Raw genomic sequence first — 27,044 nt, forward strand, 5'->3', positions numbered from 1 at the left:
TTAATAGGTGCAATGGTGGTTCATGAGCTGTTGGAAACAGTCCTTGGCATGCTAGGGTAACTGAGTGAATGTAGGTTTCCTAACAGGTTTTTTGGCATTTCTGTAGCCATGCTATTTAAGCCCTCCCTGGGGCACAATGCTACAGTGAGCCGACTGCATTTTTAAAATACCAGAAATAAGAAGATACAGAAATATAAGCTGGAAAAGTCAGTATTTATTCTTAATTTTATGAATATGGAGATAGTCAGATCATTAAGGACAGGGAAGTAGATATAAAAAGAGGCTATTGGGAAGATGCATCTTCATTAATATGCTTCAGGCATTATAAGTTGCCCAGGTGCTACTTGGAAGCCCGTGGTTGCTTAGCATATTGGATGGTGTCCAGGGCAGCCCCGATGTCGTACTTCTTGGAATGGAGCAGGTGGGTCAGCCAGCCTCCTTCATCCGAGAACCCCATAGACAGCATCTGGGACAGGGATTCAATCAGGCGAGGATCTGCTTCTGCAAATGAGAATTTGAATCTGTTATGCGACTGTTTAGAAAGGAATGCTTAGCTTTGCTGTGAGACATACTTTCTGCACTGCATGAAGAACATCCTAGGATATTTTGTTCATGCCATTCAGGACTATGTTAACTGGTCATGAAGGTCTCTCTAGCAGAGAAGCCACCGGATCTCCTCTGAGGCAGGATGTAGGCTGATCCCCCACTACAGAGGCCCCTTAATGCCTAATGGGTATATTTCTAATTATCTCAGTGAGTGCAGCACATATACAGGATGAGAATATCTTAAGTGGAGTTGCCAACTCAGAATTTAGTGTGCTCTACAAAATTCAACCATTATAACCTTTGTAACTGGGGGGAACTTTGGACCCATTATGCTAGACATGGTTTTGGTAAACCAAGACAGCTGCAAGACCAGAGTCCCCCCCTCCCCTTGTCTCTGTAAACTTTACAATGAAAGAAGTGGCGCTCTTCCTGTTATAGTTCTTCTGACTGCTATCAACTTAATTTGCCATACAGCTAAAGATATGAATATGATTCATTTCAACAATGAACTTACGTACAAGTTCTGGCCTGTTATATAGTGTATATATAGTACTGGGTGGCTATTTGTCAGATTGGCTGCCTCTTGTGCTACATTTTTGCTTCCATCCTCAGATCAGGCCTTTTCTTCAGACTACCCCCTGCAGTTAAGCACTCAGGGCTTTTTCACATGTGGCACCCTGCTTCAGTATGTTCGTTCCCCAGGAAGTTTGTTAATGCTACACTATTCCTTCCCTAAGTATTTCAACATTTTATATGCCTGGTTTTTAATGTTTTAAAGTTCAATTAGTTAAAAAAAAACCTTGCTATTTTCTGACACACTTGATAGCTTTGCTATGAAGCAGTGCTATTCAAAATAATGGTTCTGGACCAATGCCAGTCCCTAAGCAACTGCCTCCTGGTCCTTGATATTTTTCCAGAAAAGGAATGAATACTTACAGCTATTGGGAACAAATACAGTACCTGTCTATTAAAAGAAAATAAGTGCTCATTCCCCCATAAGAGACACCTCAAGGTGCACTGTGGTACATCAGTCTGGGCATTTATGGTAAAGGGGAGCTAATAAATTTATTAAATAACTGAGTTTAAGTACTAGAATTTGCTACGAGAGCATCACAGATAGAACATCATACTTTGTTCTATAGTGTGTATAAGAAACTGCCCTGTGAAGTTTATGGCAGCACTTCAATTATCTTTCCGAGCTCTTATTACCTGGTGGAAGATGTGGGTAGAGTGCAGCTTCTCGGAGTCCTGTTGGTCCAGCATTAGCTCCACTTGGCTCTGAAGAACTTGGTCCTTCCATCTCAGTCATTTGTAAGGACTGTGGTTCACCAGTTGAAGGATCCACTTCCTTTGGAGACAAGTGAGTCCAGTCCTCATCTCCTGCTGAACTATTACAGGATTCCCCTGGCTCCTGGATATACACAAATGCAAGGCACCAGTCAAACCTAATTTGCTAGAACCGTACACAATTACAGGCAGTACTAGTAAATTACAAAAACCCTGCAGTGGATACACTACAAGCAAACATGGCAAGCCATAGCAAAATACACATATCTAAAATAGCATTGATCCTTGTTGTCTCAAGTGTTTTAACCACTTCTACCCTGTTTCCCCTAAAATAAGACATCCGCAGAAAATAAGACCTAGTAGAGGTTTTGCTAAATTGCTAAATATAAGGCCTCCCCCAAAAGTAAGACCTAGTATACTTTTTGTTTGGAAGCATGCCTGCTGAACGGAACACCAGAGCATGCAGGATTGGTAAATGTACGTACCATAGAGTGTTGTACATGGAAATGATGGTAGTAACAAGAAATTCTTGATAGGATTCACAGTTTGACTGGTTATGCTGATTTCTGATGACAACTACTGTACAGTATATAATAAATGTTCATTTTTTTGTTCAACAATAAATGTCAATTCTTCTTCATGGAAAAATAAGACATCCCCTGAAAATAAGACCTACCGCATCTTTGGGAGCAAAAATTAATATAAGACACTGTCTTATTTTCGGGGAAACACGATATGTGCATTAGAGATCTACTTTCATCATCTAAATGTTTAAAACAAGCACCTTCTACAAACATGTTACTGAAATGCAGTTTTAATAAAATTGCATACTGTATTTGGAAAACCTTTCCTGAATCACTTGTTCAGTTGTGGGCTGTGACTATTTCAATGATATCTAGCATGTCTTCCATTCCTCTACTCCTTTAACATTTCTAGCTTCACTAAGACTTGAAAGAGTTTGCCTAGGGAAGATCCAACTAGAGCTTTGCTGCCAATACATTTTTTGCATGCAATCCTGAATCTAGGTTAGATGATGACTAATAAAACTTTGAAATATTTCAGAATTAGAATGCATCTCTTCTACATATTAAAAAAGCTTGCTTAAAAAGATATCAGTAGTAAACATCCACCAACAGTAGGTAATCTTAGTACTGCAAGTTAAACCTATACATCTTGACACTGTTATTGAGGGCATACTCAAAACCAGTAGCTTTTTCTACCTGTGACAAAAGGCTCTCATCTTCCATGTGTGAAGGAGGAGAACGCACCATCATCTCCTCCATCTGGTCTGCAATGTCATCGGCTGCCTCTGAAGCTGGTTTGCTTTGGCTGCTTTCTTCTGGCTTATCCTGTTCCTTGGAAGTGCTGGGTCTGGAGCTGTTGTCAGGGTTGGGTACTGTAGGTGTCACTTTACTTCTCTGACCCTCATGTTCCACATCAATATCAACATCAATGCCTAAAAAGACAATATAAGAGATGTTGATTAGTGGCTATATTGCCAGAATTTTTTTTTTATCTCTAATGATTTTAACGTCAATTGGATATATTCTTCCATTCTACAATGGCAATGTTTTGCTACACTTAAATTAAAGAAACATTATACCACAATCTTGTCAAGAACCTGAAGGGCAGAAGGTGTGTGCTCCTGCCAAGGAGAATATGAAAAGTGGCACCTCGTTGACAAGGGAGCTGGACAACATGCCGGCTATTCTGTCGTGTTTGGCATAAACCCTACTCTTAAATGGACTGTGACCTACAGTGCCAACTTTTTTTGCCATCATCCACATTATTCTGTAAAAGCTTTTAGCAGTGATGCAATCCCTATGCAAACAATAATCAGTGTATTTGACTCACAACTTATTTGACAGGTTCTCACAAGGAATGTGCCACAGTGATGCCCACTTCTTCCTACTTATTTTGTTACTGCGAGGATAGATAGTTGCAACACTACTTCTCACATGCCTATCCACTGTATTCTAACACGTGAAATGGAATTACTGGGATAAAAGCATCCACTGAAAGATAAGCAGCCACTGCTTCAACCAGGTGCCACTGTGGGAAGAGGCAGAGTAGCAAATATAGGGTGAGACTATATTGTAGTCTAAAAGTTCCACCTACAGAACCATCCTATGTCTTTTCTCTCAAACACACACCTCTAGACTCATTGTTTAGCTGTTGCAGGTGCCCTCCACAGCCATTCAGGGACCACAGAATATAGATAGGGGAATTGCAATTCAATGACAGTATTCACCAAGATGGATTCATAGCTCCTCCGAAACATTTTTAGATAATGCAACAATTCTCTGTCTGCTATGGAAAAGTAGCCAGACATTCCTCAGTCTTTTCCACCAGCTACTGAATGGCTTGAGGGGAATTTGGTGCGATCCTAGGGCATTTCGGTTATCGTGGGGGAAATTTTGAATACTGGAGCGGGGTAAGCTCCCGCTGTTAGTCCCAGCTTCTGCCAACTTAGCAATTTGAAAACACACAAATGTGAGTAAATGAATAGGTACCACTCCAGAGGGAAGGTAACTGCACTCCATGCAGTCATGCCGGCCACATGACCTTGGAGGTGTCTGTGGACAACGCTGGCTCTTCGGCTTAGAAATGGAGATGAGCACCAACTCCCAGAGTTGGACACAACTAGACTTAATCTTAGGGGGAAACCTTAACCTTTTATACCATTAACACTAGGGTGCCAGACAAAGTTATATGTTAGTGTGAAATCAGTGCCCCACAATCCCTCCATCTGTGATGGTGGGGAGCAACAAATGCACAAACTGTTGATTAAATTTTTAAAAAATCAGTAACTACTAGATGCCTTCAAGAAACCAAGCACAACAGCATAGGAAAAAAAGATAAATGACAGCAGTTGCTTACCCAGTGGACTCAGGAATGCAGCAACAGTTTCTCCAACATTCTTCAGAAAGGTGACATTTGGATTCTGAGACTGAGTGCTGGAGGCTGTTTTTGTAGGGAGGAAAACTAAGTCACTAACAAAGAATGCAAGGCAAAATGTGTTCAACTGAGTTCAAGGCTCTTAGATATAAGCAACCTTGAGATCTTAACTTATCTCTTTAAAAGTAAGTTCCTTGAAATCAAGCCAGTTTACAAGCAAAATACATTGGTTTGATCATTTGGCAGTCTCATCCTGAACTTGGATGACACTGCCAAATGATCAAACCAATATATTTTGTACTTTCATCAGTCTCTCAGTAGTCATAATCTGGAATCCCCTCCCTAGAGAAATTAGGTTGGCCCCCACTCTTCAAGCCTTTTGGGCGAGTTTTAAAACATTTATTTATTTATTTGCAGCATTTATATTCCGCCCTTCTCACCCCGAAGGGGACTCAGGGCGGATCACATTACACATATAGGCAAACATTCAATGCCTTTTAACATAGAACAAAGACAAACAAACATAGGCTCCGAGGGGCCTCGAACTCATGACCTCCTGGTCAGAGTGATTCATTGCAGTTAATTGCAGCTGGCTTGCTCTCCCGCCTGTGCCACAGCCCTGCGCCACATGGTTCTTCAGACAGGCCTTTGACCTTGTGTAATCTATGGTCAGTTTAAGGATCCACCGCATCACTCTGCACTTTGATTTGTCACTACCGACAGACAGCTTTATTTGCAGGTTCTGCTGCTTTTTAGGAATGTTTACAATTTTATCAGATGGGATTTTATGTGTGTTGTTTTTATAGTTATGTTGATGTTTATATGCTTATGTACTGTTTTATGTGGCACTTGAAAAAAGTGCTTCTGTGAGCCGCCCTAAATCCCTTTGGGGAAATGGTGGTGGGGTATAATAATAATAATAATAATAATAATAATTAAATCCCAGGTTCTTATTCAGAATTTGAAAAATACTAGTCTACCCTCAAAAGAATAGATTTGAAAAGTTTTTGGAACAGCTGAACGAATATAACTTAGATTAGAAAGAAATTATTGGACAATTTATTTAAAGACTGATAAATGTTTTCATCTTTCATAACAACGAAATAAAGGAAACATAATGTTTGCGAAATTTGAAAAGTCCAACAGAAAAAATCTCCTAAGTCAGATGACAACATTTTAGTTAGAGAAGTTTAACATAATTTAACTATATCGTCTAGGACTGAGTTTACTTAGTGCGTTGTAGTGTGCTATGCCATTTCTATACCAGTAAGGGCAATATAATAGAAGCCCAAGTCCTTACCTTGCTCAGGAGGAGGGTTCTCAGAAGGAGTGCTCGCTTGTGCCTGCTCTGGGTTTTGCTGCTGGCGAGGACAGCCCTGTCCCCAACCGTGCATCCAGGCAAAGGGAGAAGCACCATGCTTCAGTTTACGATGCCAGCGACCTCGAGGAAGCCACTGATGGGTGAAAAAAGGCACATTGATAAGTGACTGCTATTTTAAAGGGGCTGCCATTTGTCATATACAAGATCATGAATATTTATTCATAAATGACAGCTGTATACTGACCTCAAATGGATAGAGCAGTGGGCTTGGAAACATGATCATGTTGTGTTCCTTGTGGGTACCTTTCCCCTCACAGGTGCTGCACAGGTCATAGTCTGGGCAAATGGTGCACTTGAACCTGGCCCCCACCACTGGCCCATCACAGCCATCACAAATCACATTGGGATGCACCACATTGGAAGGGCGCTCCTGGCTGCATGACTGGCGGTGAAGGTGCTCACGTTTCAGTTCCTTTTTCTCTGAAAGACGCAAATGGAAGGTGCTGTTCAGTAACACTACAACAAGTAAAATAAATATTTAACACGTTTCTTCAAGTTGCAAGACTACAGAACAGTAAGGGGACAGCATACAATGGAGGATTTGGTATTTTATTCTCAGTTTGCCCTGTCTTTGTTATAATTCAGAGGTAAATGTTTCTCATAAGGTTTCAAATAGACATGTGCTATAGACTATGAGTGTGGATTTGGTTACTGGAAATGTTTTCCCTACCCTAAATTTATGGGAATCAGATTTATCATGACTTTACTATATTTCTTTTCCCCACACCAACCCTTAAATCTTTTAGAACAGCTAATGAATATAAGGAATAAAAAAGTTCCTCCGAAAAAATGGTGATGGAGGAGAGAAATGTAAACTAAAACATCCATTCTAAGTTGTGAGGTCTCTTCTATAGGAAAGTAATATTGAATTGAAAATTCACTGGGGCAAAAACATCAGTAAAATGGGTGTGTAACAATACTATGCATGTTTACTTAAACATAGGCCCTGCTGAGTCTTGAAGCAGAGCTCATGCCTCCTGTCCTCCTCTGCCTCCATTGTGTGGCATTTTATATTGTCAGCTGACTGGCTATTATTATTTCCAGCTGTAATTGGAAACCTGCCATAAGCTCAGGGAGACTTTGGATCCTGTGACTATTATTCTACCCTGACACTCAAAGCTCCCTAATTTCAGACTTATTCCTGTTTTTGTTTTTCTTATTTTTAGACTCAGGTTCTTCCTTTTCAGTCAACAATAATAGTCTTGAATGGATTACAAAACAGCTAAGCTAAAGTAGGTGAATGCCTTGAAATAATATATGTTACCTTTAACATAAATGCGGAAAACACCATCTTTCACACATGGCAGAGCCAGCTTCAGTTCCTCATCACTGGAAAAAGCAATTGTATCTCCATCTTCATCTGAAAGAGAACAAATAAATTACCACATTCTGACCATGCATACATTCAGAAGTCATTAACAGAGCAGCAGAAAATAACATTCTCCTGAATCTTATAGTATAGTACATGGGATTTGTTGCATGAGGAGACAATGTTAACTTGTTTTCTCCTTCAAAATGACAAATATTTAATTATATCAGGTCTATTTGATTTAGTGCACTAGCAGAAAAATATTTTTGGTTACAATCTCCAGGTATAGAGAAATCTATTTTTAAGAAGATGTTCAGTGTTAATTAATCTCCTCAATTAATATTTCAAGGTAAATAAGCTTCAGACTGCTGCTGTAATACTAGCTGGACTAATGAAAGAAATATGCAGATGAGTTATTTTTTCCATCAAGAGAGCAAAAACAAAACCTAGTGTCTGGCAAAGACATGCTGAAGCTTTCAGCGGTTAACTATTGAAACTGTTACAGAAAAGCTGCAAGTGAGAATCTCTAACATTTTCTTGACTGTGGGAAAAATGTGTATCTTTTCTGAAAAATAAGGAAGCAATACTGATAAAGGGCTCAGAAACTGGCAGGCCTGTGTACAGAAAATCTGCAAATCACCAATCATTTGAGGCAAAACTGAAAATAACATATACAGCAGATAGAAAAGCAAATAGTTTGTATCTTTGTTTTTAGTTGAGCAGGAAGCAAATAGTTCCTGGCTCCGTCTCAGAATTAACACACAGAAAAGACACCAGACCTCCCCTGTTCTTTGAAGCTAAGCACTGGATGGGAGCAGGCCAACAAATACCACGTGCTATGGGCTGTATTTCAGAGAAGGAAACTGGCAAAGTCACCTTGCCTAAGAAAACTCTATTGAAATATATGATGTCATCATATACAGAGAAGCAGCTTGGAAGCACACATACATATACAGTAGAGTCTCACTTATCCAAGCTAAACGGGCCAGCAGAAGCTTGGATAAGCGAATATCTTGGATAATAAGGAGGGATTAAGGAAAAGCCTATTAAACATCAAATTAGGTTATGGTTTTACAAATTAAGCACCAAAACATCATGTTATACAACAAATTTGACAGAAAAAGTAGTTCATTACACAGCAATGTTATGTAGTAATTACTGCATTTACGAATTTAGCACCAAAATATCACGATATATTGAAAACATTGACTACAAAAAATGGCTTGGATAATCCAGAAGCTTGGATAAGCGAGGCTTGGGTAAGTGAGACTCTACTGTATCAACCTCTCAAAATACACAGTGCATGTGCAGTCCTCCCCCTTTCACTGTACTGAAAAGTGCTGACAGAACTGTAACCTTTTTAACTGGATCTACACAACTTCCAAGAATCTGTTGCTTCAGAATGTTTTTGTACAATACAAATATTTACAAGTGGGATGGCAAAATCAAAACCATGACAACTGTAAAGAGCAACATGATGGGATTAATCAACAATCTTGGTTATCCAGTGATGTGGCTCCCCTTTCTCCCATAGCCATTATGGTGATAATTTACCACTTCCCTCCCTATTATATAGGTCATCCTCCACTCATGGGAAAGGCAGTGATAATTCCCAATCAGAACAAAATGTGCCAGCTTCATCCAATATGCTATTAATGCTAAGGAGGGCGGTCCCCTTCTCCCGTCCCAGCAGTGACCCTGCTGCTAATCATCATCCTTCCTACCTTACTTTCCCTTTGACCCAGTTGCTCCAATGAATAAATTCAACAGGGCTTAGTATGGCTTTCTTGTCCTTCATTTCACTGCCAGCAGCACCCGTGGCAAGATCCCACACCCAGGGCACAGGGATATTAGTAATAGATGGGTGGGAGCCAAGGCCAGGGAAATGCCCTGCGTTATCTTATTATCCAGGCAATAATCAGGTGGAAAGGCCCTCGGCAACCAGGTCCGCCTCACACATTTCTGTTATTCGCTGCAGGACCACATTTGCAGTGAGAGCCACAATATGGATTATGCAACCTGGCAGTGTTTTATATAGGGGCTGAACAAGCCACAGCCCCTAATTGGTTTAATGCCAATCCATAACCCTGTAAGTTGTAACCTGTACAAATATTACCTCTGAACATGAACAGAAGACCTTTCTAAACCAACTGCTACAGCCAGTCTCCATTCACAAGCCAGGTTTCTAGGTGGCAGACTGTCTTTCCAAGCAGATCTGAGTCTTTAGTTCAAGAGACTGGGCACTGTTTTAAATTAGTCTAAAACTATGTTGTGACACCTGTTCCAAATTAGTACAGATCACCCAGCTGGGGTTGCCAACTTCTTTGTGTGCAAAGGCACTGGACATTTAACTGCTTCTCAACACAAACACTCAATAAGAGTCCTTCCTACAGTATAACCTTTGTCACTAAAGCCTAATACCAGATGAGTTGCTGCTGCTTGCTGCGTGTCTGCAGCACATCGACTTATGGTGGTCCCATGAGTATCTCAGGGATTTCTTCTTGTTGTGGTGAGCCTCCAAATTGCAGATGGTGGCCTTAAAGCAAATCTATCATTGGGTTTTCTTGGTATGGGTTGTTCAGAGAGACATTATTAGAGTCCAAGTTCAGTACTCAGACCACTACACTACACTGGCTGTGAAGAGTAATCTAGTTTGGACAATTCCTCTGAAATATAATCTACAGCATGTATTGGTTCTCATCCAAGAACTAACCAGACCTAAACCTGCTTAGCTTTCAAGGTCAGACAAAGTCTAGGATATTTAGGGGCCACTTAGCCATGGATTACACAGTGTTTCTGGGCATAAAAGGGGAATCCATTAAACCCACTCCCTCCCAAAACTATATCCAGGCAGGAGAAGCAATAATTTCTGGCTTCCTGGACCTTGATCTGCAACTTCACAAAGCAAAAGCCCAGCTGGTAAGGTGGAGCACTGTTTACCTTGGAGAAAAGAAGGCTGAGAGGGGACATGATGTGGCTTAAATCTTGGAATTGATGTCAGAGAGGGGGGGGGGGCTAGTACACAGAGCCATTGATTCAAATTGCAAGGAAAAGATTCCACTTAGGAATTAGGAATAGCTTCCTAATAGTAAGAGCTGCTTGACAATAGAATGTGCTGCTAGGGAGGGTATCGCTTTCTCAGTCTGGAGGTTTTCAGACTATGGCTCCTTTTACACTGCCCTATATCACAGATTATCTGGCAGTGTAGACTCATAAGATCCAGTTAAAAGCAAACAAAAAACAACAACACTCTGAAAACGGCAATTTCAGACATAAAACAATCAGGGCCAGCTAACACCCCCAACAAAGGATTCCCCCAGGCAGGAATTTGCCAAGCTTTGAAGCTGCAATGCCTTTGAATGTGAATCAAGGTGATTAATTGCACATTCACCTCCAACAGACAAGAGTTCTTTCTCCCACGTTGGACCTTCCACAGATATATAAACCTCCCCCTTGCCTAGTTTCTGATATACCTCACTACTTCTAAGGATGCCTGCCATAGAGGAAGGCGAAAGGTCAGGAAAGACTGTTTCTGGAACATGGCCATACAGCCCAGAAAACTCACAGCAACTCAAAGCAGACAACCTGGGATATAAGGACAGTGTAGAAGGGGCCTGCGATTTCCTGCTTCTTAGCAGGGGGTTGGACTGGATGGCCCATGAGGTCTCTTCCAACTCTACTATTCTATGATTCTATGAGTGGCCATCTGTCCGGAGTGCTTTGGTTGGGTGTTTTTGAATGGCAGGGATATTGGCTGGATGGCCACTGGGGTCCCTTCAATCTCTATTCTAGAGTTGGCAAGTCCATGTTGTATTACATGGGGCTGGCTGAGGGCCCTTCCAGACAGGCTCTACATCCCAAGAGCGGATTCCAGGTTTTGTGCTTTAAACTGGATTATATGAGTCCGCAATGCCAGATAATCTGGGATAAACAGAAAATCTGAAATCAGATCCTGGGATATAGGGCCTGCCTGGAAGGGGCCTGCGTATCCCTCCATAGTGGAATACGTTGCCTGGGAGAGTGGTGGAATCTCCTTCTCTGGCAGTTTTCAAACAGAGGTTGGATGGCCATCTGTTGGGAATGCTTTGATTGTGCCAGCATGGGGTTCCTTCCATCTCTACGGCTCGATTCTAGGGTTGGCAGTCCCTTGCTGTATTTAGTGTGGCTGGTTGAACATCCCTTGACAATGGGATGCCGGGGAGAGCTTCAACTTCCCTGGGGGGGCTTCTAATCAGAGGCTGGATGGCCATCTGTTGGGAGTGCTTCGATTGTGGATGTCCCGAGGACCCCTTCCCAGGTTCACCCGCTCACTTACCCTTGTAGTACATCTGGAAGGCGCCGGCGGGCCCGGGGCTGGCATTGCGGAGCAGGCCCTGGAAGAGCTCGGCCACCTTGTCGCGGATGGGCTGGAATCGGGGCGGCCTGTCGAGGGCGAAGCGGCGGATCTCTCGGGTGACTTCTTCCTTGCCCAGCAGGTAGGCCTTTACCGTCAGCGGGGCCATGGCGCAGCAGGAATTCCTCAGGACCGACCGGCTTCCTCTCTCTGTCTCTGCACTGGGCTCCAGCTGGCTGTGCCTCGCCTCCCGCCCGCAGCTCTTATAGGCGGCGAGCGAAGGGGCGGGCAAAGCGTGGGGAAGTCCCTGCCCGGGGAGGACGAGCCAAGGAGCAAGGAGAGAACTGGAGGGAATGACGAACCAAAGGGGGGGGGGGTGATGCAAGCCGGGCGCAAAGGCCAGGTGGGGAGGCATCACGCCACCGAAAAGGCTGGCAGTTTCTAGAAAGAGGTTTTGTTTGTTTACAAAAGGGAGGCTTGGGCCTTCCTTCCCTTCAAGTGTTTTGGACTCCAACTCCCAGAATTCCTCACGGCCTCAGGCCCCTTCCTTTTCCCCCGCTGAGGGGAAAAGGAAGGGGCCTGAGGCCGTGAGGAATTCTGGGAGTTGGAGTCCAAAACACTTGAAGGGAAGGAAGGCCCAAGCTGGCCCATTCCTCTTCTACACAAGAGTCCGTTCCACAGCCTTGAGGGAAATCAGTAATGAAGCATAGAAACGAGTTGCTTGTACTTGGGAAAGGACACTGAGGGCCTCCTTGTCAGCGTTACTCAGCACCTTTTCGTTTTCCAAGCGGAAAGAAGGCTCTGCGAAAGCGAGGTAAGGGGAGGGGAGAGGCAGGAGCCGCTTCCTCCCAAAACAAGGGCGAACTTTGCCCCGCCGCCTCCCTGGAGCCTCCAGAGGCAGGCGCCGCCTCTTTGCCCAATTGCTGACTCACTGCGCCTTGCTTGGCTTGGCTTTCAGTGTAGGCCCAGCAAAGCTCCTGGCTGCTCTGCTTGGCCCCGCCATTCTCTTCAGGTGTTGGGCTCAGAAGGCGAGAAGAGGGCCAGGGCTGACCAGCGCCTCCAGAATAACACCCAGGGCCCTTCCACACAGCCCTATATCCCAGGATATCAAGGCAGAAAATCCCACAATATCTGCTTTGAACTGGGTTATCTGAGTCCACACTCAGACAATGTGGGATTTTCTGCTTTGATATTGTGGGATACAGGGCTGTGTGAAAGGGCCCCGAGTTGGGCAAAACTGGCCCCAAACTGCATCAAGACACACCTCCACTGACCAGTATTGAAGTAACTAACCACTATGTCGGGCTCCTGGTGGCACAGTGCATTAAAGCACTGAGCTGCTGAGCTTGCAGACCAAAAGGTCCCAGGTTCAAATCCTGGGAGCGAAATGAGCGCCCGCTGTTAGCCCCAGCTCCTGCCAACCTAGCAGTTCAAAAACATGCCAATGTGAGTAGATCAATAGGTACCACTCCGGCGGGAAGGTAACGGCGCTCCATGCAGTCCCGGCCACATGACCTAGGAGGTGTCTATGGACAACGCCGGCTCTTCGGCTTACAAATGGAGATGAGCACCAACCCCCAGAGTCGGTCACGACTGGACTTAACGTCAGGGGAAAACCTTACCTAACCACTATGTCAGACTACACAGAGAAGCCACTGAAATCCACAACCATGTGGATAACTTTAACAGAAAGGAGGAAACCATGAAAATGAACAAAATCTGGCTACCAGTATTTTTAAAAACTCTAAAATCGGGACAGTAAATAAAGAACAACACTCTGAAAAGAGGAATTCCAGAGAGGAAACAACCAGGGCCCACTATCACCTCCCAACAGAGGACTCCCCCAGGAAGGAATCCGCCAGGCCTTGAAGCTGCAAGGCATTTCAATGCTAATTGAAACATTCCCACTTACCTCCAACAGACAAGAGTTCTTTCTCCCACCCTGGACTTTCCACAGATATATAAACCTCCCTTGCTTATAAACCTCCCTTGCCTAGTTTCCAACAGACCTCACAACCTCTGAGGATGCCTGCCACAGATGTGGGTTAAACGGATGGAAGCCTTTGACAACAGTATTGAAGAAAGCGATTTCACTGTGCAGATGATTGGACTAGAATGTTTTGAGACCATGTTTTGTATACACCATATACACATAACCCAGAGAGGTAATTTTGTATACATGTTTGAATATGGATTAAAACCCTGTTTCCAGAATCATAGTCCAATGATCAAACCACTACACACACTGGCTCTTAGAGGCCCATTAGTTACCTGCTGTGCTGTTACCTGGATAGAGTCCCCTTACGAAAAATGTTTGTCCATTATCTTTCCATAGGTTTCTGAAGTCCAAAACAATCAGTTTGCTGGTCGTTATATTATCTGCTGGAGCCTACTAAAGGGGAGCTAACCCAGTTGAGAATGAACCCAGAATCATAGTCCAACCCTCAAATCGTTTCATTATAGTGGCTCAGGATGACAGTACAGGCAGCCCCGAGTTACAAACATCCAAATTTCAAACAACTCATAGTTAAAAATGGAGGTAAAACAACAGGAAGTGAGAGACATTTGCCCCTCTTAAGGGAAATTCACTCCTGAAAGAGTTATCATCAGGAAAAGGGGTATCCACAGAAGCTTTTGCACCAATCCTTGTTTCTACAGCAAGTTTGATTTTTCAAAATACAATTATCACAGGGATAAAAAGTGTAATGAAATCTTCTGAACAGGGACACAGACAGCAAAACAAATACCACAGGGGTATCAAACCTTTCCTATGCAATCCAAAGCATATATATGGCTGGAATTACACATAACATTGACTTGTTCCATACAAATTTACTTGTAACTTAAGAACAAATCTACAGTATCTATCCTGTTTGTAACTTGGGGGCTGCTTGTATAACGTTACAATCCATGCCCCCTGATAAGGGAGTACGCTTCGGTAGAAACTACCAGATTCATTTCTGTGTATATACATATGGCATGTATACACACACATATTATACACACACACATGGATATATCAATGAATAGTATTAAACACTCAAGAATCAGGACAGTAAATAAAGAGCAACACTAAAAAAATGGGAAATCCAGACAGGAAACAATCAGGCCCAGCTAACACCGCCCAACAAAGGATTCCCCCAGGCAGGAAGCAGCCAGGCTTTGAAGCTGCACGGCCATTCAGTGCTAACCAAGGTGGCCAGCTGCAACATTCACACTTTCCTCAAACAGACAAGAGTTCTTTCTTCCACCCTGGACATTCCACAGATATATAAACCCCACTTGCCTAGTTTCCAACAGACCTTACAACCTCTGAGGATGCCTGCCATAGATGTGGGCAAAACGTCAGGAGATAATGTTTCTGGAACATGGCCATACAGCCTAGAAAACTCACAGCAACCCAGTGATTCCGGCCATGAAAGCCTTCGACAACACGTATCACTGAATACATTTTGAAATGTGTAAGTACATTTGTAATGTTATTAGCATCAAGTGAACAACTCCATAAATAACGCGATGCAATGAGAGGAAAGATTGTTGGGTAGGGATTAAATTAAAATGATAAAAACATGATTCTGTTGGATGTCCTCATATCATAAATAGAAGCCCACACAGGCCAATCTATGTACACAGCTGGGAAAATTCAGATCACTGAGCTTCTATGTTAGGCAGAGGACTCTGTGTACGTACAGTATATGTACTATATGATCCCCAATGTATTCATTCTTTCAAAGTTTTGTTAAGAAGTACCGATAATTTTACATTGCATTTTACTCTGAAATTGGAATAGGCTGAAAAGAAGTATTCAATTCAAAGTTATTAAATAAATATAAATGATTATACAACCATTCTTTCAGTTCAATGCTTCTAAGAAAACATGCTTAGATGCAACAGGAACAAACAGAGCAAGCCATCAAATTTAGCAAGCCATAAAGCAAGAGTTGCAAATGAGTGGATTAATGCACATTTGCTTATTGTTCCAAATGGCAGTATTATATTTTTAGAAATAAGATTGGCTGCACCTGGGAATGATTCGTCTTTTGGGCTCTCTCTAGCAGCTGACATTTGATGCTGATACTGAGGTTTTTCAGGCCTGTTTGCAGAAATAAAACAACAACATATTGTAGGAAGAGACATTTATATGTTGCATTAATGGAGATTCCTTTTGTTTTCATGCATTGTGAGTCTTTGTTAGCTGAATCTAATCTGTGTGTTCTTCTGGACATGATCTTCTAAAACTGAACCAGATGGCAGGGAAAACATTATTGACATTAGCTATGACATTTTGCAGACTTCCTTGGGTTGATGACAACATTGTGTGTTGCTCAGATACAGTTGCCATGTGTCTCAAGATGGTTTGGTAGAGATGTAGCTTGCAGAAGATGCTGTCTGAACCCTTGGGGTAACTGGAAGCTGATAATGGGGGGCCCAGGTTTTTGTTTCATGCTGATGGCCTTCTTCTTTCCTTTTATTCCTTAGCAATGCAGGGACATAACTGGCACTTTGGATGATGTACAGTCTATAGCAGACCTGGGCAAACTTCAGCCTTCCAGGTGTTTTGGACTCCAGCTCCCACAATTCCTAACAGTCGGTAATTCTATGCAGTGCTGAGCCAGTCTGGAATACTGGGTTTTGTAGTTTTATGAGGTCTTTAGCCTTCCCATATTGAAACCATTATGCCATGTGGACTCTTAGAATTCCAGTAGTTATCGTCTTTCTTGTTGCTCAGATGGAGTTCTCATAAGAAAAAGGGGTGTTTTTTTTCCTTTTCACCTGCATTTGTTCCAATTACATCATTCTCTTTCCAGACGTTTCTGAAGTGAAAAACAAACAAAAAAAGGGTTGCTGTTTGTCATATTATCTGCTGGAGGCTGCTAATAGGGAACTCGCTCAACTGTGAATGACTCAGCCCAGGACCCGTGATTACTTGCCTTTTCTCTCACTTCCTCCTCTCTCCCTGGCCTAGTCAGAAAACCTCAACAGCACCTGCACAGTCATTCCAGCATATTGTAAAGAGACTTTTGAAGATAGAACATTGAGAAGTTTGTAATTATGCAGAAATTATCTACCATATCAAGTGCCATACAGTAAGTCCCCAAGTTATGAACAAGATAGGTTCTGCTGGTTTGTTCTTAAGTTAAATCTATATGTAAGTCAGAACAGATACATTTTAAAGTGTGCCTCCCACCAGTTTTGGATAGAATAGGGAAGGTTTAATACCCCAATTGTGTTTGTTTTGCTGTCTGTGCCCCTGTTCAGAAGATTTCACCTCACTTTCTGTCCTTGTAATAATTGGATTTTGAAAATTTTGACCTGTTGTGGAAACAAGGATTAGTGATAAAGCTTCAGTGGAAACATCTTTTCCCTATGATAACTTTTTCAGGAGTGAATTTCTTTTCCGAGTGATAGATTTATCTCACTTCCTGTTGTCTCACCTCTGTTCTTAACTATGGTTTTAGGTTTTCCCCTGACATTAAGTCTAATCGAATCCAAGTCATCTCCATTTCTAAGCCAAAGAGCCAGCGTTGTCCGTAGACGCTTCCAAAGTCATGTGGCCGGCATGACTGCATGGAACGTCGTTACCTTCCCACTGGAATGGTACCCTATTGAATTACTCACATTTGCATGTTTTTGAACTGCCAGGTTGGCAGAAGCTGTGGCTAACAGCGGAAGGTCACCCCGCTCCCCTGATTCAAACTGCCAACCTTTCGGTCAGCAAGTTCAGCAGCTCAGCGGTTTAATCCGCTGCACTATCAGGGGCTACACTATGAGTCATTTGTAAATCAGATGTTTGTAACTCAGGGACTGCCTGTATATGTGTTGACCGTAATATTCCGCTTCTTAGAAGGTGTTTTGGTAACTTTATAGTGTTTGCAGCTAGGGGTTGTCTGGGAAATCACACAAAGAGGCCATTAAAAATTTAAGAGCTATCAGCTTTTTATTTATTGAGAGAGTAAGATATCTTATCCAATGGTCAGGATAAAATATTTTCAAATCCTTCCTTTTCATCCAGCTTATATGGTCCAATGTAGCAGGGGTGGCAAGTGATGGGCCTCCAAATACAACAATTCTAGCCAACGCAATGAACAATGAGGTTGCTGGGACTTGATTCAACAATATCTGTAGTGCTGCAGTTTTCCTGTCCGCTGCTCCCAAATTATAGTACTTTCTGGTTGTGTGGATGTGACTTGGTTGATATTTGCTTTAATGCTGCTACATCTATGCTCTGACTCACTTGAATTTAGTCAAGGATGATCTTTCCACATCTCAGTCCTTTCCTGCTTCTTGGCAGGGGGTTGGACTGGATGGCCCATGAGGTCTCTTCCAACTCTATGATTCTATGATTCTCCCAGGAAAAGAGCCAACACTTTGTAGGCTACTGTTAAAGACCCAGGCTAGGGAGGGAGGGATGGAGGAAACAAGAGATGAGAAAATAAAGAAAAATCACATTATATCACCCTTACTTGTGGGGAAATGATTTACAGTAAATCAACTTTCCAAAATTACATTTCATATGCAACCCTATATTTACTTAGGAATGAGGTCCACTCAATTTTATGGTGGTTCTGTATAGATATATGTGAGACATTGGCTGGAGACTAGAACAAAGAGAATAAAGACAATCAGGAAGTTACGAACATCTAACTTACAAACAACTCATAGTTAGGAACTGTGCTGAGACAACAGGAAGTGAGAGAAATCTACCCCTAGGAAGGAAAATTAACTCCTGGAAGAGCTATCATGGAGAAAAGGTATCTCTACCGAGGATTTATCACCAATCCATGTTTCCACAACAAGCCAAATTTTTCAAAATCTAATGATCACAGAGTCAGAAAGTGAGCTGAAATCTTCTGAACAGTAGCATAAACAGCAAAATGAACACCACCAGGCTGTTAAGCCTTCTCTATGCGATAGATAGATAGATAGATAGATAGATAGATAGATAGATAGATAGATAGATAGATAGATACGTTGTTTATTCGTTCAGACGCTTCTGACTCTTTGTGGCATGGATCAGCCCAGGGCAGAGCTCCCTGTCGGGCCATTGCCACCTCCAGCTCCTTCAAGGTCAAGCTAGTCACTTCACGGATACCATCCATCCATCTTGCCCTTGGTCAAACCCTCTTCCTTTTTCATTCCATTTTCTCCAGCATCATGATCTTCTCCAAGCTTTCCTGTCTTCTCATGAGTGAGTACTGCATGCCTGTAAAAAAAACCTTTGAAATTAATGGGGTCACCATAAGTCAACAGAATATTTGAGGGCACACACACACAAAACAAATATACCACTTTTGGTATCTTGTCTGATAATTTTTGTTACAAAACAACTTGCAACTAGCCCTTGGCCCTCTGGAAACCTTTTGTTGGCCTCCTTTGGGCTGCTTGAAGGAAGTGAAGTCATATGGTTATGACTATGACTCAGCTGAGTCTCGTGATAATTTTCTTTTCCCCTCAAATCCGAAAGAGGGAGCTCTAAACTGGGTTTACATAATGCATAAATATTTGTAATCTGTATCTATGTATTTATCTCCTTGCTCTGTCATGGTTATTCAAACACAGCAGTCAAGGCATTCCAGTTTTGTCAGGAACGCTTCCATTTTATGCTGCTTTGCCTTTTTGCCTCTCCCAAGAGCAACACAGAATGGATAGTTAGAGAAGAAAACAGAAATTATAAATACGTGAGATTTCTTCATTATGTCAGAGAGGTCTGAAATATGGGGTTTTCTTTAGATATTTTACTGATGTGGCTGTTTCCAGGCAGCCAGTTTCATATAGAAGTAGATTTTATATTGTTCTTGCTGGACAGCAAATGGGAAAACTCTATTTGATGCTCAAAAATTATTGTCACTCTCTTGTAAAACAGCCAGGCTATAGAGAAGGAAAATACCAGATTTATTTTTAACAGAAGTAGCTGCCTTGGTATTTGCTCTTCTCCACACTCACATGTTGTGGATTCCACTTTGTGGCATTTCTTAAGGTTGGCTCTGCATCTTGTGGTGCCAGAGCGCAGTCTGTTCAGCACCTTCCAAGTCGCCCAGTCTTCTGTGTGCCCAGGAGGGAGGCTCTCATTCAATATCAGCCATGGGTTGAGATTCTGGGTTTTAGCCTGCCACTTTTTGACTCTTGCTTGCTGAGGTGTTCCTGTGAGTATCTCTGTAGATCTTAGAAAACTATTTCTTGATTTAAGGCGTTGGCGTGCTGACTGATATCCCAAAAGGGAATGGGCAGGAGATGTCACTGCCTTGATCCTTTCATTGCTGGCTGCTACTTCCTGGTGGATTTCAGGTGATGCAATGGCCAGGTAAACAGTATAATTTCTCCAGTGGTGTGGGGCGTAGACATCATGTGATAATGCGGCATGTCTCATTAAGAGCCACAACTAGTGTTTCAATGTAGTGAGATGTATTCCATACTGGGCATGCGTATTCAGCAGCAGAGTAGCAAAGCATAAGGTCAGATGTCTTCACTGTGTCTGGTTGTGATCCCCAGGTTGTGCCAATCAGCTTTCATATGATATCGTGTCTAGTGCCCACTTTTTGCTTCTTGTAAATCAGAGCACAGTCCAGAGTGACTCCCAGGTATTTTGGTGTGCTGCAATGCTCCAGTGGGATTTCTTCCCAAGTAATCCTCAGAGCTCAAGATGCTTGTCTGTTCTTAAGGTGAAAAGCACACATCTGCATTTTAGATGGATTTTCCCTGTAATAGGCAGTGAGAGCACCTAAGGCTTCGGAGAGCTTCAGTTCAACCATTTCAAAGCTCCCTGCTTGGGCGGTGATGGCACGATCATCAGCATATATGAAACTCTGTCCCTTCTGGCAGTGACTGATCATTTGTGTAATTGTTAAACATTGAAGCAGCAGTAGACTTAGTAGGAGTCATTTGCCTGCTGGTTCCCCCTAACACTGTCCTTCCCCTTTCTGGCATGATGGTACAGAGACCAAGGTTACTAGAAAGCTATCCCTCTTTAATTCACACACACCCCACCCAAGAGAGGGAGGGAGGGAGAGAAAATGGAGGAAATGAAAGAGACAGGGGGGAAAGAGAGAAATGGAAATAGATTCAGTGACATTTTGGAATGTGACAGAGTGGTTATCATGTTCTGACCTTTAAACAGTTTTAATAGAGTCTGGACTAGTAAACAGTATAAATATAATTTTCTGAAACCCTGTCTTGTCAGGTTGTACAAAGGAGATGAGGAATTGGTGGGACCCCAGATATTACAGCAGGTTCAGATAAAATAGTCAGTAGTGTGGGATGATGAGAATTGTAGTTCATCACTATCTGGAGAATGCTTATGTCTGGGCATGTCTTGGATAATACGTGGCCTTAACCATGCATGTTTACTCAGAAGCCAAGCCCACAGAGTAAAGAAGCATTTATTCCCTAGTCCATGGCCACAACATTCTAACTGTGTATAGGTTTCTATCCCGAGATTCCCTGAGACAGTTTCATACAAAGGACTGGTATGTTTATATGAATTATTGCTAAAGTCTCAATCCCATCTGAATGTTATGGGTTTCAAGAAAATAGTAAATGGAGGTGCTATACGTAAAACCTTACAATGGTATGTATTTGCTTTTAAATGCATGGTTTCACAAGATTGGATTAGCAGTAGTAATAGTAGCAATAATAATGGTAATAATAATTTTATTTCTTTCATGCCTCTCTTCGTGGCTCAAAGTATACTTTCGTGGCTTACAGTATAGTTAAAACACATAAACATTGTAAAGATTCTATAAATATACATATTCTATAAAAGATACATATTAAAATACACAGAACAGGTATTAAAACACAAGACACGAGTTCAAAATTCATGATTAAAACTGGCTGGGTAGGTCTGCTGGAAGAGATAGGTCTTTAAGTGCGTTTTAAATTCCAACAGCTCATTGAGCTTTCAGAGCTCTTCTGAAAGGTTGTTCCAGTCTTGGGGCAGACAAGGAAAAGGTCCTGTGGGTGACAGTCACCAGTCGGCTTCTGGCAGGCTGGAGTAGTCGCCCCCCAGAAGACCTCAGTGTCTTCAGAGGTGGATAGTACGGGAGAAGACGATCCAGTAGGTAACTTGACACAAACCATGTGAAAGTTCTTATTTACAAATGAGTGAAGGAAGATTAAAAACACCTTGCCCTTCTTACTTATTTCTAGATAAAGGTAAAGGTTTTCCCTTGACATTAAGTCTAGTCGTGTCCAACTCTTGGGGTTGGTGCTCATCTCCATTTCTAAGCCGAAGAGCCAGCGTTGTCCGTAGACACCTCCAAGGTCATGTGGCTAGCATGTTACCTTCCCGCCAGAGCAGTACCTATTGATCTACTCCCATTTGCATGTTTTTGAACTGCTAGGTTGGCAGTAGCTGGGGTTAACAGCGGGAGCTCACCCCATTCCCTGGATTCGAACCGCCAACCTTTCGGATAGCAAGTTCAGCAGCACAGTAGTTTAAACTGCTGTGCCACCAGGGGCTTCACTTATTTGTAAATCAATGGAAATATTAACATCACTGTAAAGCTCATTATTCAATAAAAACATGAAAACATGAAACATATGCTTTATTTCCTATTTTGGAAAGTGAGTGTAACCTTTAAAGTTCTGATACACATAGGATTTGAAAATTCTGATACAAAGGCTTCTGTGAACATGCGTCTAACTTCTCTTCCTGTTATGAGAACGTTCTTTCTTGTATCTTGTCCTGTTGATATTGCTTTGTTCCTTTGTTATGACATAATGAATGTCATTTTCTGTGTTGCTAACCAGGCTCCCTCTGCTGTTTGCATCAATCATTCTCTAACAAATTCCTCTGAGGCACAATGCACAATCATACTTTGAGCTGGATGACTTCTCCACTTTCCACCTCTAGATCTCTGGAAGAACAATGGCGATAGATCACAGCTTGCTTACAGGAGAGAAGGCCTGATTTGCTTCCTGGCACCTCTAGTTTACGGGATTCTGGATAGCAGGGATAAAAAGGGCCCTTCCAGGCAAGAGACCTCAAAGAGCTGCAATCAGAGGAGGCAGTGACTTCAACTCTTTTTCCTGTCTCTTGCTTCACACTGTGTTTTGAAAACTATGATTTACTATACCTTGGCATTTTTGTGGCATACCATCCAAAGAGTTACTGAGCTCTACATCTGTTTAATATCACCAATGATGCATCATCAGTTACTCTAGGACCACATCATGTTTAACTTAAACAGTGTCCTAGGACGTCACGCTTCTACCCCATCTTCAGAACGGAACCCCACACTGGACATCACATGACGTCGTGTGACTTCCAACAGAGGCCTCACCCACAACCAGGGTTACAGCGTCACCAAGAGGGAGCTGGGCAAGGGGCGATAGATTCACCTGGCTGCCTCTCTCTTTTCTTGTAGAAGCCAGGTGAAGTGAGATGTTTTGTCTGGCCTTCTTGATGAGACCCCAAAACCACTAATGTTGTTCTGCTAATACATTTCTATGTCTCTTCCATGTATTCAAATGTACGCTTCTCGTGCCTGGTCTCATTACAGACTTACCAGAGCTTAGAAAAGCTATGATTTTCAACTACAGAATCTCCCAGAAAGCATAGCTGGATGTGGGATGTTGGGAGGGATAGTCCAAAAAACAAATGTTTCTAAGCTCTGGTCCTTCTAACATAAATTAAATTGTATTGGTTGAGTTTCAATTGACATGGCATTTTCCAACTCTATTAGTCTATGATTCTAAGGACACTGGCCAGGGGCTTGGGCAGGTTTGTGTGACCACTTGTTCACTAAGTCTTTAAAACAAAAGGACTTACGTTGATCGGATTGAAGGCTTATCTAGTCCAGCACTGAATTCACACAGTGGCCAATCTTGGCCAACACTGGGGTCATAGTATATTTCCATACCTTTCCAATGGTTCTTTTGGTGCCAAACACGGACACTTATTACTGCTATAGCGTATGCTTATTGCATAAGTTTCCCTCCCACATGCCATTCCCAACATCTCTTCCTGCTGCTCTCCCTAGTCCCTGTCCCAGTTTCTCTAAACAAGGCAAAACCTGCAAAAACAATACTGAAGACAGATTCTGGTTTGAAGGAGGAGCAAGTACATTGCAAATACATTATCCCATTTGCCTAGTTTTCTGAACTGGAAATCATGTCAATATACTGTTTTCACTTCTCTTCCCAAACCTGGTTTGTTGCATTTTTCTGTCTCTGACACACTCAGAACCATGATAATGATAGAATGCAGAGAAGTGATTCTTACATACAGTATTTAGATTAGGCCACCTTGTGGTAACATGATGAGGCCTAGTGGAAGAAATTGCCTTTAGAATAGTGTGCCAGGTGAGTTCTCTTTGGATTTTCACAATTTAAAAATAAACATTATTTTATTGCTGTGGTTACAATTGATTTTGTGGCATTTCTTGTACATAATACACTTTTGAGTCACATATCCTCATCTCCAGCAAGATTGCTTGAAGGGATATTGGAGACAAAAATACTTATCACCATATTCTCTTTCTCAACTGTCAAACGGCCCAGGCCTCACCTTCCACAACCTTGCTATGATGTGAAGGCTTTTTTACAAACTTTACCTCTCCCTTCATAAAAATGATGGGAGACTGGGTGGCTGGCAGGCCTAACACAGTGCTTTTTAAGAACCAGATTGAGCCAAGGGCGTCTAATTAGCCAAAGAAGATAAACTGGAATAGAGACCTGGAACAGGACACCCACTCCCATTGCCCAATTCTGAATGGCAGATATGTGATGCCTGATTTTGGCAACTGTTTGAGTGGTAGTGGAGCCAGGGCTTATGAGATAGATGTGCCCAGAACTTATTGACTAACTGAATGTCAAAACCCAAAATTGAACTGTTGACTATAATGATCACAATAGTTTGTGATATGAAATCTGTGTAACAATGTGGGTCATTTTACATATGGCAGGTTGTAATATTAGATGACATTGTAAACACTCATTTGATACCATCGTGGCTCAGCTGAGCTATAATGCTACGAATGGTTTGGAACAATGCCACTGATTTCCATGAGCACACAATTCTATGTTAGTTGTATTCTATTTTAACGGAGTAAGGATGTGATATCACGTTGTTTTCAAAATTGTTCTGTGCTGTATTTATTGTACATGTTCTTGTGCTGTTCACTGAGTCTTAGAAAAATATTTAGAGGAACGTACACATACCACAGGGTGTGCTTCCAGACGCTGATTTTCCAGGGGTATTTCAAAGCTGTGTTGGATGTGTTGGGTGCCTACTGTGGTGCTTCAGAATGTTGGACAACTCTGAGTCAAGGTTCAATGGCAGGGAACATGTGGGCCCCTGGAAGTTTTGGGTGACAACTGCTATCACCCCTTGTAATTGACCATTCTAGATGGGAGTTGTAAGCCAAGGCTAAATATTGATTACCATTGAAGGTTATTAATCCCTCTTCAAACTATCTACACCATTAATCATCAGTCAGCCACATATTTAGGGATGTGTTCCCTTTTGCCTGAACCGACAGTCAACTTTTTCAAATGCTTCTATTTCAGATGCTTGCATTTCAAGAGAAAAAATATACATTTAATTATCTCCACAGAATATTTACCTCTGCCATGGCTCCCTTGAGACTGGTACTGTATGTATACACCAAAAGCATTTATGACTCATTACTTTGTAACTTGCAGCTAAATGTGCTAATATATAAAGTAATTTGATGACCCCAACTCAGTGCTGTTCATGTGGTTTGGACCAAAAATCCTATGAGTCCCACCTAACATGCCCAATGCTAGACGCTGACATCAAAAACAGCTGGGGGGCACCAGGTTTAAAGAGTAATGGCATAAGTTTCTGTTTTGCATTCAGTCATTTCTTTGACTATTGACCCATGCTTTTCTTAAACACTGATTCTGTCCATAAGCACAATTCCTTTAGGCATTTGTTTGTCATTTGTGGTTACAAAAGGCCTCTGCCAGGAACAGCCAATTCCATTGTGTGCTGCTACAATATATTTTCCATCTGCTGCCAGGGGCAATGAACTATGAAGAGGCTTAGAGAAGGCTCTAAGAATATAAATGTGTTTGGGGTGACAAGGGCAATGTGTTGTATTCACAGCAGAAGTGGTGAATCATGTAGTGATGGTGTCATCCACACTTCTGCATGGAGATCTGGACATGGAACACAACTGAGAAACAAAAGCTGAAGAATCGCATTCATGAGTTGCTGTGGAAATGAACAACCTACAGCCTAAGGATCACATAAGGTCCTCAGCCTTTCCCCGAGACCCAGCCATTAATTGCCCAGCTCTATTCTCAGAAACCCAGGACTATGGCTTCTTTGATTGAATCCATCCATATTTCCAATTTTCCCATGTCTCCCACTTTACCAAACGTTATTGTGTTTTTCAGTTAAACATAATCTCATTATATATTTCCAAAATAAAACAACTTTATGTTTAGTCATCTTGGATTATAAGTGAACGTTAAGGCCTGATTTGCTCTTGTGATGTGCCTTTCAAGTCATTCCCAACATATAGCGTACAATCACAATAATTTCTTAGCAAAATTTGTTCAAATTTTCTCTAATGTTTTATTTATTTGGCAATCTATGAATGTATATATTAATGTTTAACATTAACAACCTCGTTGAAACCGAGGAGAAGCTGAGGAGCCTTATAACTAAGGTAAAAGAAAAAAATGCAAAGGCCGGTTCCAGTTAAACATAAAAAAACAAGATTATGGCAACCAGATGTATTGATAACTGGCAAATAGAGGAAGAAAACGTGAAGGCAGTGACAGACCTTTACTGCAGATGTGGACTGCAGCCAGGAAATGGGAGGAGGGACCAATCTCGACAAAATGGTGAAGAGTAGAAACATCACACTGGCAACGAAGGTCGGCATAGTTAAAGCAATGGCATTCCCCATAATAATGTATGGATGTGAAAGCTGGATCATAAGGAAGGCTGAGCGAAGGAAGATAGACGCTTTTGAACTGTAGTGTTGGAGGAAAATCCTGAGAGTGCCTTGGACCGCAAGAAGATCCAACCAGTCCATACTCCAGGAAATAATGCCCAGCTGCTCACTGGAGGGAAGGATATTAGAGGCAAAGATGAAGTACTTTGGCCACATCATGAGAAGACAGGAAAGCTTAGAGAAGAGAATGATGCTGGGGAAAATGGAATGAAAAAGGAAGAGGGTTTGACCAAGAGCAAGATGGATGGATGGTATCCTTGAGGCTTGATCTTGAAGGAGCTGGGGGAGAGAATGGCTGACAGGGAGCTCTGGCGTGGGCTGGTCTATGAGGTCACGAAGAGTCGGAAGCGACTGAACTAA

The 27,044-nt window shown here is 42.2% G+C and overlaps 1 protein-coding gene and 2 long non-coding RNA genes across 3 annotated transcripts; 1 reads left to right on the plus strand and 2 right to left on the minus strand.

The window, feature by feature from the left end:
* Window positions 1-194: 194 nt before the first annotated feature.
* On the minus strand, window positions 195-12,031 carry sqstm1 (sequestosome 1). The gene is made up of 8 exons (XM_062973876.1): window positions 11,737-12,031; window positions 7,377-7,472; window positions 6,297-6,532; window positions 6,032-6,185; window positions 4,714-4,797; window positions 3,054-3,289; window positions 1,756-1,957; window positions 195-501 (listed from the first exon to the last, which is right to left on the minus strand). The coding sequence occupies exons 1-8, from the start codon at window positions 11,921-11,923 to the stop codon at window positions 341-343; spliced, it is 1,356 nt and encodes a 451-aa protein (XP_062829946.1). The 5' UTR covers window positions 11,924-12,031; the 3' UTR covers window positions 195-340.
* A 276-nt stretch (window positions 12,032-12,307) lies between these two features.
* Window positions 12,308-24,116, plus strand: LOC134297107 (uncharacterized). The gene is made up of 2 exons (XR_010003846.1): window positions 12,308-12,568; window positions 22,504-24,116. It is a non-coding gene; the product is annotated as an uncharacterized LOC134297107 (long non-coding RNA).
* On the minus strand, window positions 15,876-19,141 carry LOC134297106 (uncharacterized). The gene is made up of 3 exons (XR_010003845.1): window positions 19,042-19,141; window positions 18,726-18,958; window positions 15,876-16,568 (listed from the first exon to the last, which is right to left on the minus strand). It is a non-coding gene; the product is annotated as an uncharacterized LOC134297106 (long non-coding RNA).
* Window positions 24,117-27,044: the final 2,928 nt, after the last annotated feature.

This window comes from Anolis carolinensis, chromosome 2 (assembly GCF_035594765.1).
Source record: "Anolis carolinensis isolate JA03-04 chromosome 2, rAnoCar3.1.pri, whole genome shotgun sequence".
Taxonomy (NCBI): Eukaryota; Metazoa; Chordata; class Lepidosauria; order Squamata; family Dactyloidae; genus Anolis; species Anolis carolinensis.